The sequence below is a fragment of the Elephantulus edwardii genome, unplaced genomic scaffold (genome assembly GCF_000299155.1).
Source record: "Elephantulus edwardii isolate Elephantulus edwardi_28Jun2011 unplaced genomic scaffold, EleEdw1.0 scaffold00059, whole genome shotgun sequence".
NCBI lineage: Eukaryota > Metazoa > Chordata > Mammalia > Macroscelidea > Macroscelididae > Elephantulus > Elephantulus edwardii.
The window spans coordinates 8,728,112-8,753,205 of record NW_006399809.1 but is presented as its reverse complement, the minus strand read 5'-3'; the positions used below and the strand labels follow the sequence as shown (position 1 = coordinate 8,753,205).

General features: G+C 40.4%; 1 protein-coding gene across 4 annotated transcripts in view; it reads right to left on the bottom strand.

The window, feature by feature from the left end:
• The window catches only part of ELMO1 (engulfment and cell motility 1), a 683,616-nt gene that overhangs the window by 635,161 nt on the left and 23,361 nt on the right, over positions 1–25,094 (bottom strand). For all 4 annotated transcript variants that reach the window (XM_006887590.1, XM_006887592.1, XM_006887591.1 and 1 more), the window contains exons 2-3: positions 11,134–11,174; positions 9,980–10,052 (exon numbers count right to left, since the gene is read on the bottom strand). In XM_006887590.1, coding sequence (XP_006887652.1) covers positions 9,980–10,052; positions 11,134–11,174 — 114 coding nt within the window. The remainder of the gene's footprint in view (positions 1–9,979; positions 10,053–11,133; positions 11,175–25,094) is intronic.

The window sequence follows — 25,094 nt, the reverse complement described above, 5'->3', positions numbered from 1 at the left end:
CACAGATACTTCAGCAAAGAGGACATTAAAAAAGCCAAGGGCATGCAGTAAAATAAAAAGATGTTTACACTCATTAATCACTGTTGTTGTTCCTATGTGTCTTCAAATTAGAACTGAATCATACTTATCTTCCAGTGGGTTTTCAGAGGCTGTAAATTACACAGGAGAAGACTGTCCAACTTTTTCCTGTGGAGCAAATAGCAGATTCCAACCACATGTCTGAGTTACCAGTACAATTCCTTACCATTAAGCCACAAAAGATCCCTCAAGGCAGCCTACTGTGCCCTCAAGGCAGCCTACTGTGTACCAACAAGCCAGACCCGACTCATAGCTTACTCTCCAGTGAGTTTTCTGAGAAAATAAATTGCATGGGAAGAGACTTGAACTGGGTGCCATTTAGCTGGCAGCCAAACTCCTTATGGGCAGGTCACCACAGCTCACAATAAAAGGTATCTTATAAGAAGGGAAATAATGTAAAACATATTTTAAATTTATAAAAAATACTAGACTTAAAGGACTAATAAGAGACTAAAGGAAACTATAGGCCTCAACATCCATTGAATCTGTAGATGAAGTCATCCACAGTGGTCATCGTTCATCCAAATAAATGGATAATACGATTATCAACACCATCATGGCAATTGTGCTCTCTTTTTATTTTTGGTTGTTTGGGGGGTTTTCCCATTCACATTGTGTTCCTTACTATCATTCCCATAGACTGTGTCTTATAAAATTAATAACCTTTTTTCTATGTCCACTATGACCACATCTTTTCAGATGACCATTCACTGATCTTTCCTAATGCCTTCACCTCCAACCATGACTCTGTGATTTCATAAACTGTGATTTCTTAAATAATCAACTACATCAACCAAATGGTCAACATATACCATAAGTATTTCATGGAAACACGACCCAAAAAGTGGAAATAACAAGATGATGGCACATTATGAAAAATGTAACAAATGCCATGGAAAAAATCTGCATAAAAATTGTGACATGAGAACCTAATTTACTAATAATTTGCTAATGTTGTTGTTGTTGTTGTTGTTAAGTGCCGTCGAGTCGCAGGCGACTCATAGCCACCCTATGAAGGAGAGTCCTCGACACTTGGGTGCCTTTCATCCTCTCTCCACGTTGCCAGAGGCAAGCTATTATGGAAGTGGATGCCATTCCTCCTTCCAAAATTTGCTAATAAAGTATACATATCTTTAATGAGAGAGATAAAGAGATAGGCTAGAAGTCAGAAACCCCGAAGAACTAAAGGACAGGCAAGCAGAAGAAGGGATATTACTCTCCGTCCTTTCTTGGCTGCTGAGAACCAGTCCTGGAGTAGCCGACCCAGACCGACAGGAGGTGACAGGTTTTGTCACCTGGCTGAGATGGAGCCCACTGAGGCAGTGACTTCTGTTGAACAAACCCAGAAATCAAAAGGCAACAGAAATGGAACGTTTCACAGGATATTTGACTGGGTTAGAAGACAAGTAACTTTCTAAGCACAAGGTTTATTCAAGTTCAAATGGCTGTCATTTTGGAGGTTCTCTGATGACAAGTAATCCAAACCAGCATAAGGCGGTTTAAGCAAAGGGAGCTGGACTGAAAAGCTAAGTAGCTCTTACATAGGTGAGTCTGGACAGAAAACACAGAAACCACAGGAGAGAAATTGATGCTTCTCTCTCTGGACCTTCATCCCCACTTATTTCTGAACTTTTAATCCTTTCAACCCACTAGTTTGCTCTAATTGCTAGGGATTTTTATCAAACTCCATTTTTCAGCTTGCATAAGGACTTACCTTCAGTGACACCCATATCAGCTTTGAGTACAAATTATCTTCTGATTCATATGGAATGACCTAATTTCTTTTACTAGCTAAGTAGCATTCCATTTCATAAATATATCACATTTTATTTAGCCATTCATTTGTCGATGTGCATTTTGATACTATCTTTCTATGCTCTTTAACCTGGTAAGTTGATTTACCACCAACTCAAGTATGTCCGAGATGATAAGGCACAGAATATGGCAGCATTCAGACCCATTGTTCATAGGGTGGCAATGGGTCATAGTCAACTAAAGGGCATTTAACAAGTGTAATATAAGGGACTCTGCTAAATTTACTGGTAAGGAGTTGTGCTGCCAACCTAAGTGTGTATGGTTTTAATACACCAGCTGCAGCCTGCCAATCTCCTTCTGTGTAATTTACAGTCTCTAAAAACCTGCTGGAGGGTCAGCAATGAGTTGGTTCTGACTAGAAGGCAATGGGAGTGAATGAATGAATGTATGATGATCTAATTTGAACAAATACTACTGTCTCTAGTGTCCTATAATTTTCTCATTTAACAATAAGCTTACATTTTTCACATTATCCCCTAAATATATATGTTGTTGTTATGTGCCGTCAAGTCACTTACGACTCATAGCGACCCTATGTACAACAGCCCTAAACCCTGCTCTATCCTGTGCCATTCTCATTGCCTCTGACACACCCATCCCGATTACCCCAGTCACTGAATCAATCGACCTCATAGAGGGTCTTCCCCTCCTGCGCTGTCCCTCCACTCTGCCCAGCATGATGTCCTTTTCTAAAGACCTGTCTCTCCTTATAACATGTCCAAAGTATGTCAGGCGAAGCCCAAGAATCCTTGCCTCCAAGGAGAAGCCTGGTTTAACCCTCTCTAGGATGAATCTATTTGTTTTCTTGGCAGTCCATGGTACATTCAATACTCTTCTCCAGCACCACAGCTTAAAGGCGACAATTCTTCTATCCTCCCTAGTCACTGTCCAACTCTCTGATGCATAACAAGTGATTGCAAAAACCATGGCCTGTATCAGGCGCACCTTAGTCTCCAGAGAGACACCGTTGCTCTTCAGTACGTTAGAGAGGTCCCTAACCGCAGATTTTCCCATCGCAATACGTTTTTTGATTTCCTGGTTACTGGTGCCAGAGTGTTGACTGTGGAGCCGAGCAAACTGAAGCTGTGAACAATCTCAATCTCTTCACCATCCATCCTGTTGCTACCGATTGGTCCAGTGGTGAGAATTTTTGTCTTCTTGACATTGAGCCTCAGTTCATATTGAAGGCCGCAGTCCTTGACCCTCTGCAGTAAGTGCATGAGGTCCTCCTCAGTTTCAGTGAGCAGCAGGGTTGTGTCATCTGCATAACGCAGATTGTTGATAGATCGTCCACCAATCCTAATGCCACGCTTCTCCTCATAGAGCCCAGCCTCTCGGATAATCTGCTCTGCATACAGGTTGAAAAGGTATGGAGGAGACAGGACACATCCCTGGTGTACATCCTTCCCAATTTTGAACCATGCAGTGTTGCCCTGATATAGATAGATAGATAGATAGATAGATAGATAGATAGATATAGATATAGATGTGTATATGTATATCTGTATATATATGTATGTATATATGTATGTATATATATATGTATATATATAGCATCCCCTCACTCCACCCATCAAACTTTGCAACCTTGTAATTTCCCCCCATCTTCCCACCATCAGTCCTCCTACCTCCTTCCCTTCCTTCTGTAGACATTTATTTATACCTTCTTATAAGTTAGCCTTCTGTTTTTATACTAATGGTCTTACGCAGTGTTTGTCCTCATGAGCCTGAGTTTCTAGCCTCTCCCATGGTATATTACAGTATTTTCAAAACCACTATTGTGTGGATTACCACAATTTCTCAATCTGTTCATTTGTTGATGGAAATTTCAGTTATCTCCATATTCCTGTTATTGTAAATAAAACTGCTACGGCATTGGCCTTTTAACACTTTCTCTTTCACTAGACTTAAGTCAGGGAGCTTTGGTGGCCTAATGGATAGGGAGTTGTTCTACCAACACATAAGAATATGGTTTGAATCCACCAGCTATGCTTTGGAAGAAAGACAAGTAATCTTCTGTGTCATTTATAGCCTCTGAAAACCCTTTGGAAGGTCAGCCATGAGTAAGTTCTAGTTCAGAAGCATTATGTTTGAGGGTTTTGAGACTTAAATAAAAAAAATTTATAAACAATTTTATAATGTTATAGAGTTAAAAAATAATGGATTATGTCTAATAGACACAGTCTCCTCACAAAGTTCTTGGTTGAGCTTAGTGTTCAAAGCGGGATAGCTGAACTGAATTCTATATGATAATTGAACAGCGTCCTTGTGGCGGGGGGTGGGGGGATGGGGGTGGCACACAAGCTCAAGAGGTACTATGCTGTAGGGTTCTGGTATATTCAGAGACTTTCTGAGAACCTAGAGTACTTAGAAAGTGAGGGTGGCATGAAAAGGAATATCAGAGTTTCTGCTGGCATGGTGAGATAATTTGGAAAAGTATAGTGTTGATGGTTGTATAATGATATGGATCTAATAAATGTCATTGAATTCACAAATGTGAATATTTTTAATCGGCAAGTGTTTTGTTAGAAATCATTTTTAACACGCTAACAAAAATGAATGACGGCTAAAGAGGTTACCCCCTTAACCAGTATGCTTTGGTCCATTCATACAAGGTGTGTGGATTAAATTTGTTTAATGAGCGGGGTGACGGGGGTGGGAGTGAAAGAACTTGCCTGAAAACTTCTTTTTTTCCCAAACAGTCCTGAAGCTAAGCCTTCAATGAGGGCCCGGCTGAGACACAACTCAAATCTGATATTAAAAAATAAAATGTTAACCAAATAAGATAATGTCGATATGTCACTACTCTTCACACATTCTGGAACCATGATACCACCTCAGTCTTCCAAAAGCGCACAGCCTCACAAAGCTTCCGTGTGCCCTGGCTGATGCTTGCTGGGGACTGACTCCTCAATAAACTTAGAATGTCTTAGAAAAAGAAAAAAACACACACATACACATGAAAAATCGCCATAAAATCTCTTCCAAAGGGAAACAAAAATATGTTTTTTTTTTAAATTCTTAAGTGGAAGATTACTGTGTTTTTCCCACATTACCCTCTTAAGGAACAGGGAAGCTACAAACTAAAGCTGTTAAATAACACTCACATGCTGTAACTTCCTGATTTATTTTTTTTTTCCTTGAAGCAATTAACAACAGGATCACTGACCTGATACCAGCAAGAGAGGGCCTCAGAAACTAACTTGGGTAAAGGCAGCAGGCACAGATGTTTTCTGAGGGTGGCAGGGCCACTCTGCAGTCAGACACACCTGGCACCATGCTTAACTAGGCCACCTGACATCTGTACCACCCCAAAGAGTTGTGTAACCACTCAGTCTTACTTTACTCATCTGTAAAAACAAAGGTAATAATAATGCCTGCATCCCTGGATTCCAATGAGGATGGTGAACTAAAAATTGTATCTAACATATACCTATTTTTCCTAAAGACAAATTCCACTCAAATGTGTAAAAAAACATTATTTTTCTTTCTTCTTTCTTCCACTACTCTGACACATAAAATATTCTGAGGCATTACTTGAAGTCAGATGACTCTTAACTTTCTCTAAGGCCTTTGCCAGCTATACTTCTGCTTGACATGATACAGTCCCCCCTCCCCACTGCACTGAAAAACAAAAAGCCTCAGTTTGAAAGGCCAGTAGACAAATAATGACAATTTCAACAATGGGTGTGGGTAACACTAGAAATGTGTCCTCCTCCTGAGGATTAAAAAAAAAACCCAAAAAACTCCAAAACCAAAACTCACAAGTAGCCACCATATTGGGATTAGGTAGCCTGTTAAGGCTGGGCTAGAGAGTTTCTGCTGCTTTGAAATAACAGGTGATTTTGATCTGTGGTGGAGGGAAGGAGGGAGGGAGGACACCAGCTCACATAAAAGGGAACATAGGCAACTGAGCCCAGGCACAAACTTCAGAAATTAGTCACTGGTTACCATGGTAATGCAAATATTACCTAATAACTCACTGGGCTGTAAGTAACCAAGATCGGAGGAAATGCATTATTTTTAAAACCAGAATGTACCAGAGCCTCAAGTGTGTATTTTTAGGGATATTGACAAAGAACTAGACTGGACATGAGCAGCTAAATGAAGCAGCCCAGGTTCAAATCCCACAGGGCAGGACGCCCAGCTCCAACAAGCCAATCCTCTCGGAGCGTCACACGCAGCTGCACCCAGCAACAGCTGCAGGGAAAAGAGTGGTGACATTTTATTTACAAACAAAGGGCTATGATTTGAAAGCTTAGTCTTCTCAGGCCCTAAAAAAAATCAACCGAGCTATGGCCCACTGAAGAGGGAGACACAACGGCAGACTTCCATGGCAGTGCTTTTTAAATGCGACATCCAAATTTTCTAGAAAGTCACTCTTAAGATGCCCAGTAGAATAACTGTCCCACTGTTTGAGTATTTGAGTTTTTGGAATACATTTTCATTTTAATAATAAAAAAGTTGTAAACATCGCATAACTATTTAAGTTACTCTGTCTAAAATCCTTATGCATGCTCATACTCCCACAACAGAATCAGGACACATTTTTTGCTCGGGGGGACAGTGTAACCAACTGTTAACCTCGGCTCCACTTCCTTAGAATAGAAGCCCGAAGCAAGGTTCCTCCATGTGGTCTCTAGGACCCTGAGACCTGGGAGGTTCTTGAAAATCCCTGGTCATGCCCAACTCAAGAAAGCATGCTGTGCTAAGAAACTGAGGTCTCTAGAAAATGACAAAAGACAGAGCAGCTCCTTTAAGACAAGGCCAGTCTGAAGATACTCCCAAGATGCAAAAATTCAGGTAATCATATTTTCTCAAGTGGCTTTCCATCAACGCACAAATCTCAGTTACAATATACATGTATATGTGTGTGTATGTGAGTGAAACAAGTAAGACAAGTTATGTGCTCTGAAACATTCTACTTTAACATATTCCATGTTAAAAAATATTCTTGCAAGCAGTGAAATTTATTTTACTACCCACTTTAAGGAATAAGCTGTGCCTGACCCAAACCACACAAGGTATTTTCAACCGTTTTATATGTCCACAAACGCTGGTGAATGAATAAGGAAGATCAAAGAATTGGTGGATCTGAATTACAGTTTTGAAAAGGAATACTGAAAATGCCATGAGGTCCCAAAACAATGAATAAATCCTTCTGAGAAGAAGTAGTGCCATAAATGTGTCTCAAAAGCTGGAACTGTGAGACTTGTTACTGGATGTACACTGGGCATGTTATTAGAAGAGAGGTCAATTCCATCACGCTTGGTAAAGTTGAAGGTCAGCACACAAAATGAAGGAAGACCTTTAACGAGATGTACTGACAGAGGTTATAGTAACGGAACTCAGACTCTAATTGTGAGGAAGGTACAGTGTTTCTCATTCTGTTGTTCACTGGGAGGTAGAAAACATTTGACAGCACTTAACAACAACTTCCTAGCTGGTGGTAACCTATAGTCTGAAAAAGCGCATCTGCATCAGAGTAGAACGGTGCATCGTAGGGTTTTCTTCTCCATCCTTTTCCCCATAGAGATTTCAGCACCTGATTTCTTAGAAGGAGATTGCCAGACCTTCCTTCCAACGTACTGCTGGCTGGATTCAAACCTTCAACTCTCTGGTTAGTAGTTAAGTGCTTACTGTTTGGAGCACCTAGGGACTTCTCCAATCAAAACAGGCCTCTCATTCTGTCCCCACTCTCCACCACCACCACTCCGGTCACTGTAAGGACTGCTAACAGTGATAAACAAGGCCTGTTGGACACCGGAGCCTCAGCTCACCTGCTTCTTCCTCCTCCCAGAACACTGCTCACTTCAATGATAGCACTGAATACCCTGTTCACCAGGTATTTTCTCCCCTCCTCTCAAGCTCCACTGGTCATGGGTTCCAGAAAGAGCTCTTAACTCCTGTGCAAGTGAGTGAGCTCTCAGTACATCTGAGCAGAATACTAAAATGCTGCAGACATTCCTAAAAGGCAAAGTATTAGAAGTACAAAAACATGGACTCAATGTATTCTTGACTCAATCATTTAAAGCTCATGAAACACTAGTCAAGTCAGAAGACACTGTCCCAGTCAGTTGACCTCTACAGACTGAGTTCCTTATCTACTCACCAAAGCTAATGTGTGTATCACAGGTTTCAACATATGTAATACATGTCCAGTCATAGGCACACAGTAAAAACCTCAATTTCTACTCATCAACCCTCCATCAGGTTTTTGAGGCTTCAGATCGCAATGGGAGGCAGCTGTCCATCTTCCACAGCACTGCTGGTCAATTCCAACTCTGGAGACAAGCAGCCCTGGACTCGGCAGAGCAGTTCACTACAGATCACAGCACCTCAACATCGTTGGCACACAATCAACTCAAAGGCATTGCTGTTGAGGAGGAACTGACTGTCTAGCAGGGCCTGCCAATCACACAGGAGGAGGCCTTCCATCTTTCTCCCTTTTCGCAGCAGTTGGTAGATTCCAACTGCTATGGGTGAGCAGTACAACTTCCTATCTACTAGGCCACCAGAGCTCCCCTGATATAAAAGTACTGAATTAATCATCAGTGGATCAAGGGCACTGGGGTCTTGGACATTGTTATGGTACTGAACAGGTCTGGGTGACGTTATGAGACTAAAACGAACTAAGAAGAGAGGACTGGCAACAGCCTTGTGATTATGGCTCACAATGGACCAATTCACAGCCAACCTTGGAGACAGCACAGGCTGGTGGTGCAGGTTTACGGTGGTACAATATGGTTGCCCCGGGTCAAGGTCCCACTCGACAGCCAATAACAATGGTAATCAGGGCCCTCAAACTAGCTCTTCATGCTTCCTGAGCCACCAGAATCTTTACAATCCCTTTCTTTTCCAAATCTATTGAAAACAATAATGAAAATCACCCAAGAAGAAAGTGGCCCACCTAGAACCTCAGAATACTTTCATTGTCTACAATGCCACCTCTGTAAAGTTTTTCTTGTTGTTTCAAATGCTTTAAACTGAGATTAGAAGTTAGTTTGGGGGGGGGGGAAATCTGATCAAGAAGAGATAAAATCATTAAATATGAAGTAAATGCTTTAACCAAGCAATAAGAAAGGATGTAATTAGTATATTCACTGCCAGAAGGCAAATGCTGTTGCTAAAACAGGACTTGGGAACATCCTTGGTCTTCACCCTTGAATGGGCTAAGTGCTGCCTTGTTAATACGGTTGTTTGCCTTGCAGTTCCCATTTGCGTGCATGGTAAACAAAACAAACAAAATAGAAAAAAAAACCCTTTTGCTGCTGAGAGGATTCTGACTCACTGCTATCCCCACAGGACAGAGTAAAACTACCCAACAGGGTTCCCAAACTGTAACCTTTATAGATGCAGACTAACATATTTTTCTCCTAGAGTGGCTGGTGGGTTGAAACCATTAACTGTCTGGTTAGTAATAGAGTACTGAAGCATGGGCTACCAGGACTCCTTTCCATGGATGTTTGTTGGTGGTTGTTATTAGATGCCATCAGACTAAGTACAACTCAGCAAACCTAAGAGCAAAAGATCTGAATCATATCCTAGCCTGTGCCATCCTCATCATTTCCAACCACTTAAACCGACTGCTACAGTCACTGCATCAATCCCCTACACTGAAAGGTTTCCTCTCTTTTGCTGATCCTCCACCTTTCAAAGCATGATGTCTCTTTTAAGGAACAGCCTCTTACAGCAACATGCATAAAATATGTGAAACAAAGTTTCGCCATCCTAGCTTCCAAGAAGCACTTTGTCTACACTTTTCCCAAAACATATCTATTTAGTTTTTCAGTAGATATTCAGAGCTCTTCTCAAACCCCACAACTCAAAGGCATCAATTCTTCTTCTGTCATCCTTATTCACTGTCCAGCTCTCAGACACATAGCAAGTGACTGAAAAGACCATGACCTGAATCAGGCACACTTAGTTTTCAAACTGCCATCATTGTTCCTCAGTAAAGAGATGTTAGAGATGTAACATTCAGTCCAGTATGCTTAGTCTCGCATAGAGTTTTAAACATTAGTAAGAGTCACTGTCCTTAATCAGTAATGGCCAAAGCCCAAGTTAAGTAATGTAATCCACTTACCTTTTCTGTGATATAAAAGTTTGAACTATCAGCATGCTGTAGTGCAAAATATTCATGGTTGGCAAGAGACCACCTGGAAAACAGACACATACACTGATCAGGAAAAGAACCACTTGGCCCTTTTCTTAGCTTTAAAGGGTTAGATAAACTGAATCTATGACTGAATAAAGACATTAACTCAACATAGGGATTAAGGGCAGCAAAGACTGTGAGGACGGCTGGCAAAGTTTCCATCTACTGTACAGGGAGAAATTAGCTGTGAATCTGAATCAAATGGATTGTAATTAACAACAAGAAGACTAGACTGAACCACTTCCAACATACAGTGCAATGCATTTCCTATCACAAAATAACAATGCTCATCATGTTTGATGATTTTGGGAATGACTGTTCCACATATGGACATTCTAAGCTACATCACACCTACCACTCTAAGATTTTTATCGTCATGGCTACAGGTAGAAGAAATTAAAATACGCACTATTACATTCCTCCCTATTTTGAAGGAATGAAGCTGGTATCAAAACAATACCATTTAAATGTTTGCTAACTGGGAAACAGCAATTGTCTCTGTATTCTACAAGCCTTCATCTGAATATGTATTTGACACTAGACCAAGCCAGTTAAGTACTCTGTATCGTGTATGAATTCCAAGTGATACTGTATCTGCAGTTTGACTTTAAAAGTCAAATTCACACAACTTGCACATATGTTTCCTCTGTAACTGTAAAAGCCACCAGGAGAGCCTGGGAAGTCCCACGGTGTGAAGTCTCATGTGGCACCACAGTCCAAGATGCTGCCTTGTCTTAAATTCCACTATCTTCTTTTAACACCTGTGTGGGCCTCTCCATTTAGATAAGATTAAGTGTGAGTTTAACCTTGGGAAACCTTAGGCTCCTCACCCTGATGGGCAAGATGAATGGACAATTTTTCAAAATAAACAGACCCCAAAGCGCACAGCCAGCCATGTCCCTCTTTTCTTCTCTTTACAGCACAGCTGGCCTTTTTTGGTGGGAAAGGGTTAAGCCTTTCAAAGTCATTCGGAGTGAGTCTGGGCAGGCACACAGTGACTTAGGAACAATAGCCTACTATTACTTTCCTATTATTTTCTTTGTCTATTTGTGGAGCTCAAATGTATCCTGAGTAACACTTACCCGTCACAGACTTCCTTTATTATTGCAGACAGTGGTTTTTTCTGCAAAAATAACAAAAAAGGAAATACTTTCTGTTAGTTTCATTTCATCATTTTAAATTTAAAAAAAGGAAGAAAGAAGGCCAGCCTAATAAAATGCTATCTACACAAGAAGAATTTACATTTGCTGTTAAGTCTTTTATTTCTTTACTTGACGTCACACAACAACAACAAACCATCATCTCCAAATGTATTAATGATTTATGACCTTTGTGGCCTTTCTCCTCCTATGGCCAATACTATTAATTGGCCAAGACATGTATCACAGTTAACTTCCGAACCAAAGCCACTGCCTGCAGTTGATTCCCACCCACACAGCAATCTTACAGGGCAGGTCAGTCTGCCCCACAGAGCTTCTAAGACTAAAACTCTTTTTAGAAGTAATTTAGTACATCTTTCTAGCCTGGGATGCTAGGTAGGTTCAAGCAGTCAACCTTCTTATTGTCAACCAACTTTAGCTACTGTGCCACAAGAACTCCTCCATATTTAACTAAAAAAAAAAAAAACCCTACACCACAAAAAACAAACAAGAAAAGCACTGCCATTGAATTAATTGTAACTCATGGTGAAATTCTATCAGGTTTCTTCAACTGTAAGTCTTTATAAGAAGAGTCTGCCAATCTGCCAATCTTTCTTCCATGGACCAGCTGGTGGATTCAAACTAACAACCTTTTGGTTAGGAGGCAAACACATAACACACTGTGCTACCAGTGCTCCTTCTCTTTGACTCAGTAGCATTACAGTCAGGATGGAAATAAAATTTTGCACAAAGATCTCAAGGGCAATGAATGCCAGAATGGTTAGATCATAACCAGAATTTTTCAGTAGTAGGACATGAAATCAGGCAACCAGCAATTTAGTTTTATATAAACAAGCTCAGATGCATGTTTTGATGAGAGCGTGTGGCAAATGGAAAACAAATAGCAAAACTGGTCTTACAAAGTGCACAGAATTCTTGCCCCTTGTCAGAGTCCCAATAAATGCCAATCATAAAAGCAGCCTGAGCTGAACTGACTAATGTGACTGCCGCACCAAGTGCCATGGTGTCAACTGGTGGGCTGACTACATGCAGCTGTGCCCCTGTGCCGAACTGCCACATCTGTGCCCCACCAGCCTCAGTGGAAGGAATGCTGCTGAGAGACAAAGCCGTGTGCCCAGCGACAGTGAAACGAGACGACGCCGGTCTTCCGAGGTGAGGGAGTACTACAACCACCAAAAAAGCAAGCCACAAATAAGAAATGGAAATCAAAGCAGTGCATGGTGCCACTGTTGTAGAATGGAACTGACATCAGGGTTGGGGTAAGACAGAGAAAAACTAGATAAAATATGTATACTGCATTAAAATAGATGAGGGAGAGAATAATTTAAAAGTGATATATGATAGAGTATTATGGTTATCACAAGAGTCCAGAATTAAGGTTGCATAGTGGAGTATACTCAGGGTGTTGGGAGGGGTGCAGGGAGATTGTATACCAAAGAAAGAACTTTTCTTTTACTTTTCAAAGAGAGGAGCGAACTCGGAGTGGGGGGAGGGCTCGGCAGGGAGAAAAGTGCAACAATGAATGAATGAAAATCCAAAATCTCTGTAAAGGTTCATTAAAATTAATAAAATTTAAAAAAGACACTGCCTTATATTTTCAGATAGAACCATAAAAAAAGCTATTTCCATACAAGTATGTGCCACTCTTTTTTGCTCTGAAGGACAGTGTCATCTCAGGGAAGAGGTTCTGAATCAAGTTTAAACCAAGTTTAAATCCAAGCTCTGTCAAGATCTCTAAACTTTGACCCACAAGATCTTTAATCTATTCTCCAGCTATTTCATATGACGGGAAAAAGACTCAAAACGTGTTGGGTCTGTTACTGGAACTCTAAATGCATTTTGCATCCTTTCACGTGTATTCAGTTGGTGAAGGCCCTGCAGCACTGTGTGGTGAAGTGGCACTAACCACTTGCTAGGACCTCCCATTCAGTCCACAGTGCGGCTCTGATGAACTTACTCCCGCCAGAGCCCAGGCTCTGGGACTAGGCCCATGGCAATGTCTTTACAAGAATGTCTGCCATCCACTGTCAACAAAGCCACAATCAGAGTAGAGAGCGAGCTGGATTACCAAGGAGTGGAAAGACAGCGGCAGCTCCTAACTTATAAGTTGGTCTCTTTTCAAATACATTTAGAAATGGTGATATAAAGACATACAGATCTTAGCCCTTTCCAGTGACCTATTTATAGCTTTAGTTATGAGCTGAAGTGCAAATGTTTTATCATAATCAAATGACAAAGGAACTTCAGGGAAAAAACTTGCACATAACATGGGAATTTTGCACTTTCAATAGCTTGGGATTTCCTTTCGACTGTATTAGGAACACCTACCAGGTGGCCTCCGACCCTGATCTCACTGTACAATCAAACATTAAAATATAACTAATAGGCCTTAACTTATCGATGTGGAAAAAACCAAGGAAGATGAACAAATGGAAACAATCGATCTTGAAACAATATGCCAGATCAACTAGGTACATTAGAAGGTAGCTAATGTAAAGGCATTAGTTATAGTAGTATTGGTAAGCAAGCAGCCAGGTTGGAAGTCAGTCAAAATAAGGAAAATAAATGCTAACATCATTTCATAATTAGAACATGGAATGTACGTAGTTTTAATGTTAGATAACTAGAAATTGTGAAAAATGAAATGGAACTCACAAACATGAGTGAGATGAGGCGTAGCTTTGAACACTCTGAATCAGATAATCACATGGTATACATATATATATACTATGCTGGGAATGAATCACAGAAGAATGGCATTGCATTCATAGTCAAAAAAGTCAATTTCAAGTTCTATCCTGAAATACAAATTGTGAATGCAGGATACTATCTATATACATAAAGGGAAGACCTGTTACTTTTATTCAAATTTACACTCATAATTCTAGAGCAAAACAGAAAGAAACTGAACACTGTTACCAAATCTTTCAGTCCAAAATTGACTGAATATGCAATTAAGATATGTTAATGATAATTAGTGACTGAAATGCAAAGGCTGGAGAAAAAAACGAAGAAGAAACAGTAGTCAGAATATACGGGCTTGGTGATAGAAATGAGGCTGGAAACAGAATGATCAAATTTTCTGTTTTCAATAATTTATTCCTTGCAAATACCTTTTTTTAAAAAAAAAAAGACAAATGGTCACTTTATACATGAACTTCATCAGATGGGCTGCACAGGAATCAGACTGAAGGAACTGTTGGAGAAGTTCAAAATCAGCAGTCAAATCTAGACCAAAGGCAGGCGGGTCAGATCATCAGTTACTTATGTGCAAATTCAAATTGATTCCAGAAGAAAATAAAAACTAGTCCACAAGAACCAAAATATGATCTTAAATCTGTTCCATCTGAATTTCAAAATCATCTTAAGAATAAGTTTGAAGCATTAAGCGTCAATAATCAAAGACCACACGAATTGTGGAATGGTTATCATCTATAAAGAGGGCAAAAGGTAATTTCAAAATCAGAGGATACAGAAAAAAACTTAAATAGATGTCAGAAGAGACTCTGAAAATTGCACTTGAGCACTGAGAAACCAAAACAAAGGGTAAATACAGTGAAGTAAAAGAATTTAACAGAAGATTTCAAAGGGCAGCTCGAGAAAACAAAGCAGAGTAGTATAATAGAATGTGCAGAGAGCTGGAATTGGAGACTAAAACAGGAAGAACTCGCTCTGCATTTCTCAAGCTGAGAGAACTGAAAAACTAACTTAAATCTCAAGTTGCAATATTGAAAGATGCTATGGGCAATATAGTGAATGACTAAGGAAGCATCAAAAGAAATGGAGGGAATACACAGTCACTGTACTAGAAAGAACAGACTGACACTGAAAAATTTCAGGAGGTATCACTTCAGCAGGAGCCAATGGTAATGAAGGAGGAAGACGAAGCTGCATTGAAAGTACTGGCAAAAAATAAGACTCCAAGAGGAATCAATGAGCTACCAATTGATTTGTTTCAATTAACAAATGCAGCCCTGTATGTGATCACCAGTCTTTGCCAGAAAATGACAGCTATAGGACCAATGGATTGTAAGCGGTCCATATTTTTCCCATTCCCAAAAAAAGGTGATCCAATAGAATAAATTAACTATCAAACAACATCATTAATGTCACAAGCAAGCAAAATATTGCTGAAGATCATTCAAAAATGGCTAGAACTGCCAGAAGTTCAAGCAGGATTTAGAAGAGGCCATGGCACCAGGTATACTACTGCTGATATTAGATGGATCCTGGCTGACACTAAAGAATGACTTTGCAAAGGATCATATGTGAGGATCATAACAAGTTATGGCTAACGATGAGAAGAACGGGAATCCTACATCATTTAATCGTGTTCTGCAAAACCTATAACTAGACCAAGAGGCTGCTGTGTCAAGAGAGCAAGGGAACATTGCATGGTTTAAAATTAAGAAGGGAGTGTGTCAGGGTTCTATTCTCTCTTTGTACCAATTCAATCTGTATGTTGAGCAAAATTTTTAAGAAGGTGGACTCTAATATTCTACAGAAGAATATTCCAGATCAAAGGAAGATTAATCAATAACTTGTATTTTGCAGATGACACAACTTTGCTTGTTGAAAGTGAGGAGGACTTGAAGCCCTTGTTGCAGAAGATCAAAGAATACAGCCTTCAATATGGATTGTTTCATTCCCAGCATAGTATATATATATACCACGGGACTACCAGACATCATCAGCTTGGATGAAGAAAGGATTCAAACGATCAACAACTTCATTTTACTTGGATCCACAATCAACACCCTCGGTATCAGCAATTAGGATTATCAGGAGACATATTATACTGGGAAAATCTGCAGTCAAGGGCCTCTTAAAATTATCGAGGAGTAATGGTGTCAATTTGAGAACTAAGGTACATATGATTAAAACCATGGTCTTCCAACCACTTTTTATGCATCTGAGAGCTGGACAGAAGAGTTGATGCCTTTAAACTGTGGTGTTGGAGAAGAGTACTGAACATACACGGCCTGATGAAAGAAACAGGTATGTTTTGGAGAAAGTACAGCCAGAATGTCCCTGGGAGGCAAAGACATTAAAGGTTCGTCCCACATACTTTGGGCATGTTGCTAGGAAGGCTATTCCCTTGGAGAGGGACATGACGCTGTGAAAGGCAGAGGGTCAGTGAAGAAGACCCTCAGTCAGTTGGACTGAAACAGTGACTGCCACAATGGGCTCTAGTATGTCAGAAAGTGTGAGGAAGATGCAGGACAGAACCAGGTTCAGATCTGTTCTTGATAGGGTTGCTGTGAGTCGTACCTAACGCTACCTAAAAATAACCACAATGTAATTGCTCTCAGCATTAGACTTCATAACTGAGAGGTCACTCAGAATAATTACTTGGATTTTAATTCAGGTTTGACTTATAGATGTGTAATAAAGTCTAAAAAATAAAAAATTATATAGGGTACTACTATCATATGCTCTCAGGTTAGATTTAGAGACTTCATGGAGAAAACCATTGATAAAAAGGAATCACAATTAACTGAACACCCACAATGGGAAGGATGGAGATGACCCCACAGCCTACACAACCCATAGCTGGGCTCTCCACCACCAAGATCCAATCCATTGACAGTTGTCATACTGAGAACTTGCCCTGCCTTGTGTGACCCTGTGATTGCTGCCTTCTCTTTGAAGCCTTTTCCCCTCCCCCAGTGTCTGTGTGTGTGATCAGTCACAGTGGATCCTTTATTCTCTTACATTTATAGCCAATCAATCACCACAACTAAAAAAAAAATAAATGAATAAATCCTTTCTAGTTCCTCTTCTCACTTCTACCTTCCTAACCCCAACTTTCTGTTCTTGTCTGCTTAACTTAACTGACCATCGATATCATTCACCTCAACCATCACAAGTCTACAGATTTGGTCCCAAATGCTCTCTGACAGTTTGTTAGCTAGAACATTATCACTGTCCTCCTTGAAGTCCTTTGTGAAATGTGTCCAAGGTAAAAGTCATCGCCTTTGACATTTCGCATCCCAATGGCAAGCTGGCTCCAACTTGACCCCTCCACTCCCTGGCATCTCTGCTCTCATGTGGAATTACTGTTGCCTAAGAGCCATCATTATCTTTTATTTGTTTACTCTCTGGATCACATATGCTACCAAATGGTGTAGACTTCCTCTCTGCGATGGCAACATTGTTACTTCTCCTTTCTCAAGCTCCTAACTCTGCTCATTTCGATTCCTGCTGTCAGATTAATCTTGCAAATCACACTCCACTCCTGTCACCCTTGAGTTTGCTTCCTCAGTCCCAGTCCGTTCCTGAATGACAGGCCATCATTAGTAACTGCCTGACATAAATTTCCAATCAAATGCTTCACTGGCACGTCAAACTCAACTTCTTCTCTCCCATTAGTTACTACACTCACCTTCCCTTCTTTTGACAGTTCTTGCAAGCATTTTGTTAGAAAACCTGTTTACCTTCTTTTTTCCTTTTACCGATTTTGCATGTTGTTACTGTTTCATTCCATGGCCTCTCTCCCACCAATCTTTTTTAATCCTTGTCACTGCTCTTATTAGAATTCTAAGGATCCCATCTCCAAAGCCTTACAAATAAGCCTACCTTATTTGTAAATTATCCATGTTAACTGGAATTAGAGCTTTCCACATGAACTTTATTCATGTCATTCTTTTGCCCAAATTTACTCTATGGACTCTCAGTGTTCATTAATTATAAAGCATGTATCCCTTACCTTGACATGTGTGATGGCTAAGGTCGCTTGGCAGCCTATGGTTTGGTTGTTGTGACGTGGCCATTCCCTTACAAAACCTAACATAAGCTGATTACCTCCATGATGGAGTTTGCAATGCTCAGCCTATTATTTCAAGGAGAATTTCACTGGGGGTGGATTGGACATCAAATAGATGAGGAATTCGAGTGGAGCTAGCTTGATTTTTGCTCAATCTATATCCTGCATCTGGTTGGGTTTTGTTTGTGTGTGTATCTGTTTGTTTTAATTTGCATCACTAGCCTGTCTTGCCTCCTGACATTGGATTCTTCAGCTCCCACTACAATGTATCATGAAACTCAGCCTTGCTCACCTCTACAAGCATGTGTTCCATTTCTTTTCAATAAATATCTTTTACACACACACACACACACACACACGCACACATTCATTGGTTATGTTTTTTTTAGGGAACCAAGAATAGAACAGTATCTAAGGACTTCTACAATCTAGTTTCAAGCAATCAAATCAAATGTTCTCCTGATTCCATGTAACTTCTCCATGCTTCTGCATTAGCAGATTCATACACACACACACACACACACACACACACACACACGGCTTTTTTTTTTCTGTTTCAAACTTAACATTGAATTCTTACTTGTATTTAACATGCATGTTCAAACCACCCCTCCAGGAGGTGGAAATCCCTGATGTCCTCATTTAAGAATAACCATCCTCCATCTGAATTTAGAGAGCTACAGTGACGTAGTCTGTCGGGAGTTAGCTGCTAATCCAAAGACAGAGCCTCCCAGACTGTTCAAATCTATCAGAGGCTCCTGCGGAGAGATGAGCAGTTTCCTCTCTATGTGATTTAAAGCCTCAAAAAAACCTGCTGGACAGTCAGCTATGGGTTGATTCCAATGGCACTGAGTTGATGTGAGTTGAGTCTGGACCGAACACTTAATAAATTAATTGTTCTACTGGTCCTTGTAACCAGTTTATCTCACTGTCCTCTTAAGATTAAGGTCATCTTAATTCATCTTTGTGGCTGTTTATAGGTGACAGTTTATAAGTGCAACAAAGTTTTAGTGTCGTTGGTAACCAAGGATCAGCCACCTATTCATAGTCACATTATACAAAAGAGCAGGTTATTCTGAGTGTTTTAATAATTTTATTTTTGGAAATATATCTCCAGGCCTTCTTTGCGGTATGTCAGTATGGAAACACCAGTGAAACCTGCCCCGTACCCCAAAACAATACATGGGTCCCCAATGGGTGATGGTTGTGCATAAGAGGCAATCTAACTCATGCCTCCAGGATGCAAAGAGGGAATCCCACCACTGAACTATCTCTAGTTCAAGGTTCTAGGAGGAAAGTCAACACATTTCAGTGAATCTAAAAAGTTCCATAATTTTTCCCTTTAAAAAAAAATACAACAAACCAACACAAATAAAGCATAAATGAAGGCGCTCTCGTGGCCGGGTGGGAAGAAGCTGTGCTGCAATCACAAAGGCATGTGGTTTGAATCCATCAGCTGCTCTGCAGATGAAGGATGGACAATCTCCTCCCATGTGATTTACTGCCTCTGAAAATGTGCTGACAGGTCAGCTATGAGTCAAGATTCTAGCAGGAAAGTTAACTGATTTAAGTGAACATAAAAATCCATATATCCATTAACTTCCTTTAAAAAAACACACCCAACAAATAAGGCACAAATATAAAATAAATTATTTTTAAGAAGAGCCTGAATAAATCCACCTCTTTCTCGTTCCCCGCGATACCCAACCCTTGAGTGGTTCTCAGCAGCTGCTGGCTCTAAGCTGTTGGACAGGTGATGGCTGTCTAACTCCCAACAGAAATCATTCCCACAGGAGTTATGCAATTCAGGATTGAAAGGACCGAGCAAGCCAATTGACACAGACGACAATGCAACAGATGGTATAGCAGACACTAATCAGATGGCTGTCACCCTCAGTGCACAGGGCTGCACAGGTGAGGAGCATACACTCATAAACAGCCCAGCCTGACCAAGAAAATCCCAAAGAAAATAGTAGTCTGATAGCACCACTTTTCTCTCCTCCTATAGAAAGTTTGTCAATTTGATTTACATGAGTTTACTGCCTCCCTAGTAAATACCAAGCCAAATGCCTACTTAACTAAGGACTTTTAGCTCTTATTTGTCCTGACAGTTCTATAATACATTTATGTCCATCTGTCCAGTTCTCTGACGCCTAGAATTAGAGTGAACATGGCTGACATCATCCATAGTTTTCTGCTGCTATTGTTGTTATTAGCAGCCTCCCAGTTACCCCCAAGTCATGGTGACATCAGGCACAGTGAAACTAGGCTTCTATTGGACCAACCCCAGGATCAGCAGTTTATCACGCTGTTGTGAGCCACACAGTTTTTCAGTGACTGTCAAAAGTACATCACCAGACCTTTCGAACTAGTCATCCTGGCCTAGAAGCTCCAGTGAAACTTGTTCAGCATTACAGCAGCACACAAGCCTCCCCTGGTAGATCGATGACAGTGGTGCGTCCAGCAGACTGTCCAGGAATCAAACCAAGTATGGCGATGAAGGAGGGTACCGCTGCATAGCCAGTGCCTCCCCATAATCCTCAATGGAACAAGAAGGCAACTTCTATCCTGCATATAAAGAGAGCTGGGTCTGGAAAATGGAGGCACAATTATTTTAACTCTCTGAGTATATTTTCATAACATAAAATAAAAAATAAATTCCTTGAAGATCAAAGCTACATTTGTGGACTTAGGAGTGGACAAAGAGCTGGATAGTGGAGTTTTAAAGTTAACTGGGAGGTTTAACTGATTCTCTTGATATCAATCAGGGACAAAATACCAGGTGGCACCCATACCACTCTCTCCCCCTTTCCTTTAGGGACAATAAGATTGTGGAAGGATTTCTTCACTTCATATTCTTCTAAAGAAATTTTCTTATTTGCTAAAATATTTTTGACAAGTGATGCACACATTGCCTCAGGAGTCAAAGTGCTGTGGGCTGGCAGTTCTACAAAAGGAGTAGTTATTTTCTTTTTCTTTTCTCCTCTCCACAATTTACTCCTCTTATCTCAACTTCTAGTCTTCAGAAGAGTTCCTTTATAAAACAAAATCCTACCAAGGGAAGTAAATGCAAGAAAGTTTATTTCTTATACAAAAGTGCTTTATTAACTTTTCATAAAATAAACAAGATTCTGTAAAATGCCTGAATTCTCCAGCCATTTTTAGATCTATAACTCTACCCATATTTTCTTCCTATGCAACAGTGCTGAATTAGCCAGCAAGTTGGTAAGTCCTAACTTAATTACAAATCTATAGTGAACAGTTTCACATTTTTCACCACATGTAATATTCTGCTTCTGGGGATGGCTAGCATCTGACTCTCTCCTCACCCTACAGAAGCTTCCTACAAATCAAAGCCTCTTTGCACAATCCCAGTCCCTGACAAGGGCACAGCAACCAGTAAGGAAGGGAGACACAGACCCACTCTTAAGTGGTGGAAGCACCTGAAATCATTCACCACAGTTCAGCCTTGCTTTTTGGGTAATCGACTGACTATATATTCCTCAAAGTGGATATTAGTTCTTTTAGTCCTCTTTTTTCCTTTCTCTGTTCTCTGTGCCATGCCTTTAAAACTGTCTCTGTGACAAATTCCTGAATCCAACTGGCTTCTAAGACTGCTTTTATAACACTTGCTTTGTAACATTGCATTTCCAACCACCAGTTGCATCAGTCCATGTTGATGTCAAACTTCACAATGTCAAACTTCTCTGCAACCAGATCAAACTTCTCTTAAACCAGATCCCCTTGTTGGTATTCTTTTAGCTCCTCCAACAACAACAACAAATCCCCTATCACATTCTCACTTAGAACACATGGCTCCATTAAGACTTGAGAGCAGAACAACAGAAAGAAAATCCTCTCAGAGGTCACTGGTTGTTTATGTAAGAGGTGGCAGTGGGCACACACCTCCCTTGATGCTGGATCTCAGAGGAGGCCCAGCTGTTATCCCTCTTCAGCAACCAGATCACCAGGCTTCTGACAAGCTCTGCTAGCCACCTGTTCGAGTCTGTTGACTAAAACAACTAGCTCTGAGACTTTAGCCAGCAAAACAGGCTCACCTCGGAGTTCTCAAGTCTGTGGCTACTCCATTTCAACCCTGATACCAGGCCCCAATGCTGACAGCATCCCCAAGCCAGGGACCACCTACTTGCAGCAACTATGCATAGTGAGTGTGCAGGCATCTGCTCTGACATCCCTATTTCAGACCTACACCTGCCCTTCAAAGAGGCATCACTGAGGAAAGAAAGCTGGGTTTGATTAAAAGGCGGTTTATTTAAAGTGTTTCAATGACAAGGGAGAAAATGCTTGAGAGATTATTTGAAATGAACAGATGCCAGAGAAGCACTTAGCGTGCTGAATTTTTATCAGTCATGTGCTTTTCTCTATCTTCCTTTAACTGTGAGCTCTTGAAGGATGTCAGAGAAAGATGCTTCAGAGGTGACTCTTGACTTCTGCAGCCCTTAGCCTGGGAAACGTGGGCCTATTATTTATCCTCTCAACACTCCCATTTCATCTTGTGCGTAACAAGAATAAAAACACAGCCTAGCACACTGTACCATGGTAAGGATCAACTTAGGTCATGTATTTAAAACCCTTGAAAGGGTACATGCTGAAACATAATTATACATGCTAATTATTAATGAATGCTTCCTTTTGAGTCCATATGATGCCCCTGGGTGGTGCAAATGCATCAACAGAAAGACTGGCAGTTCAAATCCATTCAGTGGTACCTCAAAAGGAAGACCTGGTGAATTACTTTCAGAAAAAAATAATCATCATTGAAAGTCCTATGAGCAATGCAGTAAGGAATACTCTCCATTAGACCAAACCGATTATGGTATCCCTAATAGCACAAGTAAGAATTTTAAAAGGCAAAGTGTAGACATTAATGATAGTTAAACAAACTGAACAGAGATAGCATAGTAATACAAGGTGAAGTGTACAACATTTGTCACCAAACCACACCTGTAAAAAGCACTGAGTACTGGTGCATGACTGTCTGCCAGAAACAAACCTCTGGCTCTGCTCTGACACACCTGGGTCTCCACGCAGAGGACTCAGCTTGACAGTAACGGGGTTTTTATTCGGTTTCGTTTCATTTCCTAAATTCCCTGTTTGAAAATTCCATTAAGTTTTTTTTTTAAAATGTCTTGGTTAAAGAAATAACATAATGTGAACAACATCAAGTCTTCCTTCTTCCTTAGAGTGGCCCCGATGCTCAGAGCTGTATTTGGCACATGTCTCATTCTATCCTTTAGTCTTCAATTCCCCCTCCCCCCCATTGATAAAAGGCTTCCTCTGGAGGCAGAGACAGCCTTTGGGACACCTCTGACACCCACCTGCTAGGCTTCTGCAAGGTGTGTGCCTGAGGAGCCCAGCTTAAGAACACATCTTCTATGCAGTATTTGTCCTTTTGTGCTGAGATATTTCACTCAGCATAATGTCCTCCGGGGTCATTCATTTTGAATAATATTTCATGAGTTCCTTGTTTTTCAATGCAGCATAGTATTCCATTGTCTGAATATACCTCAGCTTCTCTATCAATTTGTTTGTTGATGGGCACTTAGGTTGTTTCCAACTCTTTGCTATTGTGAACAAAGCCATGATAAACATGGGTGTGTATATATCTGTTTGGGTGGCGGTTATGGTTTCTTTGGGACATAGGACTGGGTGGGGGAGACTGAGAAAGATGGGATAAATTATGTATGCTGTATTGAAACAGATGAGGGAGAGAACTGTTTAAAGGGGATATATGATTAGGTATTATAGTCATTGCATGAGTCCAGAATGAAGGCTGCATAGGGGAGTGGGCTTGGGGAGAGGGATTATATAACAATGAAAGAATTTTTCTTTTACTTTTCAAAGAGAGGAACAAACTGGAAGGGAGGGGTGGGCAGGGAAAAAAGTGCAACAATGAAAGAATGGAAATTCAAAATCTGTAAATTTTCATAAAATTGATAATAATAATAATGATTTTTAAAAAACACACATCTTTTCTTTCAGTCTTTTATTTTTTTTTTCTCGTTCTCTCCTTCCACAAAAAACCAGCAGAGGAGATAAAGGTGGAAAACTGCAAGGAAGCCAGGGAGAAGCAAGCCCAGGCACCAGAGCCATCCCATCTTCCCGACCCCATCCTCCCTCCTGCACCACTTCAACTGCAAAACTATTTTCCACCAAGGTGTAAAGTGTTTGGTCTTAACCTATTAAAAAGCTTTTTTTTTTCCTTTTTCCTTTTCTCCAGTGCTTTGAAAGAATCTGAAAGATGCTTTATTCTGACACTTTGAGGTGGTAAGGCCCAGCACTTGTGATTTTACTTGGCTTTTGTGGATGGAAATTCATTGAACTTCTCCAGCACAGCAGTTATGAGTAATGCTGGCCCAAAAAGAAAAGAAACCTAGCTTCCAAATGTCAGGATACTGCTGAGAAAGGAGAAGCATGTTGACTGTGACTTGAACAATATGACTCGGGGAAGTTTAATGTACAATCAGCCGTCTACTGCCTGGAGGTAGCTGGTGACACCATGTCAATGACATTTTCATTTTGTAACAGCTTTATTCTTCCCCCAATGGCCCCTATTACTCCTTTCCTTACTTCCTAGCCAGATATTTTCCATAGAGAAGAATCTAGGATGTTCTGACAGGTATGAGGACAAACTCTGTTTTCTTAATAATGGCATAAACAATCTGAAGATAATGAGGAAACCAGGCTTTGCCCGTGTAAATGAGGAAAGTTCAATTGGTTCGTGGAAGGCAAGTATTTTTTTTTTTCCAACTTTGGTAGTGGCTTTATTTTTCTAAGCTGGTAAATGTATATATAACAAACCATTTGCCACATTTTTCACATGTGAAATTCTGTGACATTAAATATCATATTGTTGATGGAAAATAGTTACAGCTGTAAATGGAAATAAACAGAAATCATTAATCTGGCTACGTCTTCAGTTTCTCACTTCTTACATTGGTCTATTGGCAATCACAACATTCTGCTAAATTGATTCAATTATGGGTAAAATTGGATTGTTTTTTTTTAAAAGTTACTGTAAACAAGTGAAGGCTCACTAGGAAATGTAATTCCCCACACCGGAGCTGCACATTGTTTTGTTGTTTTGTTTTGTTTT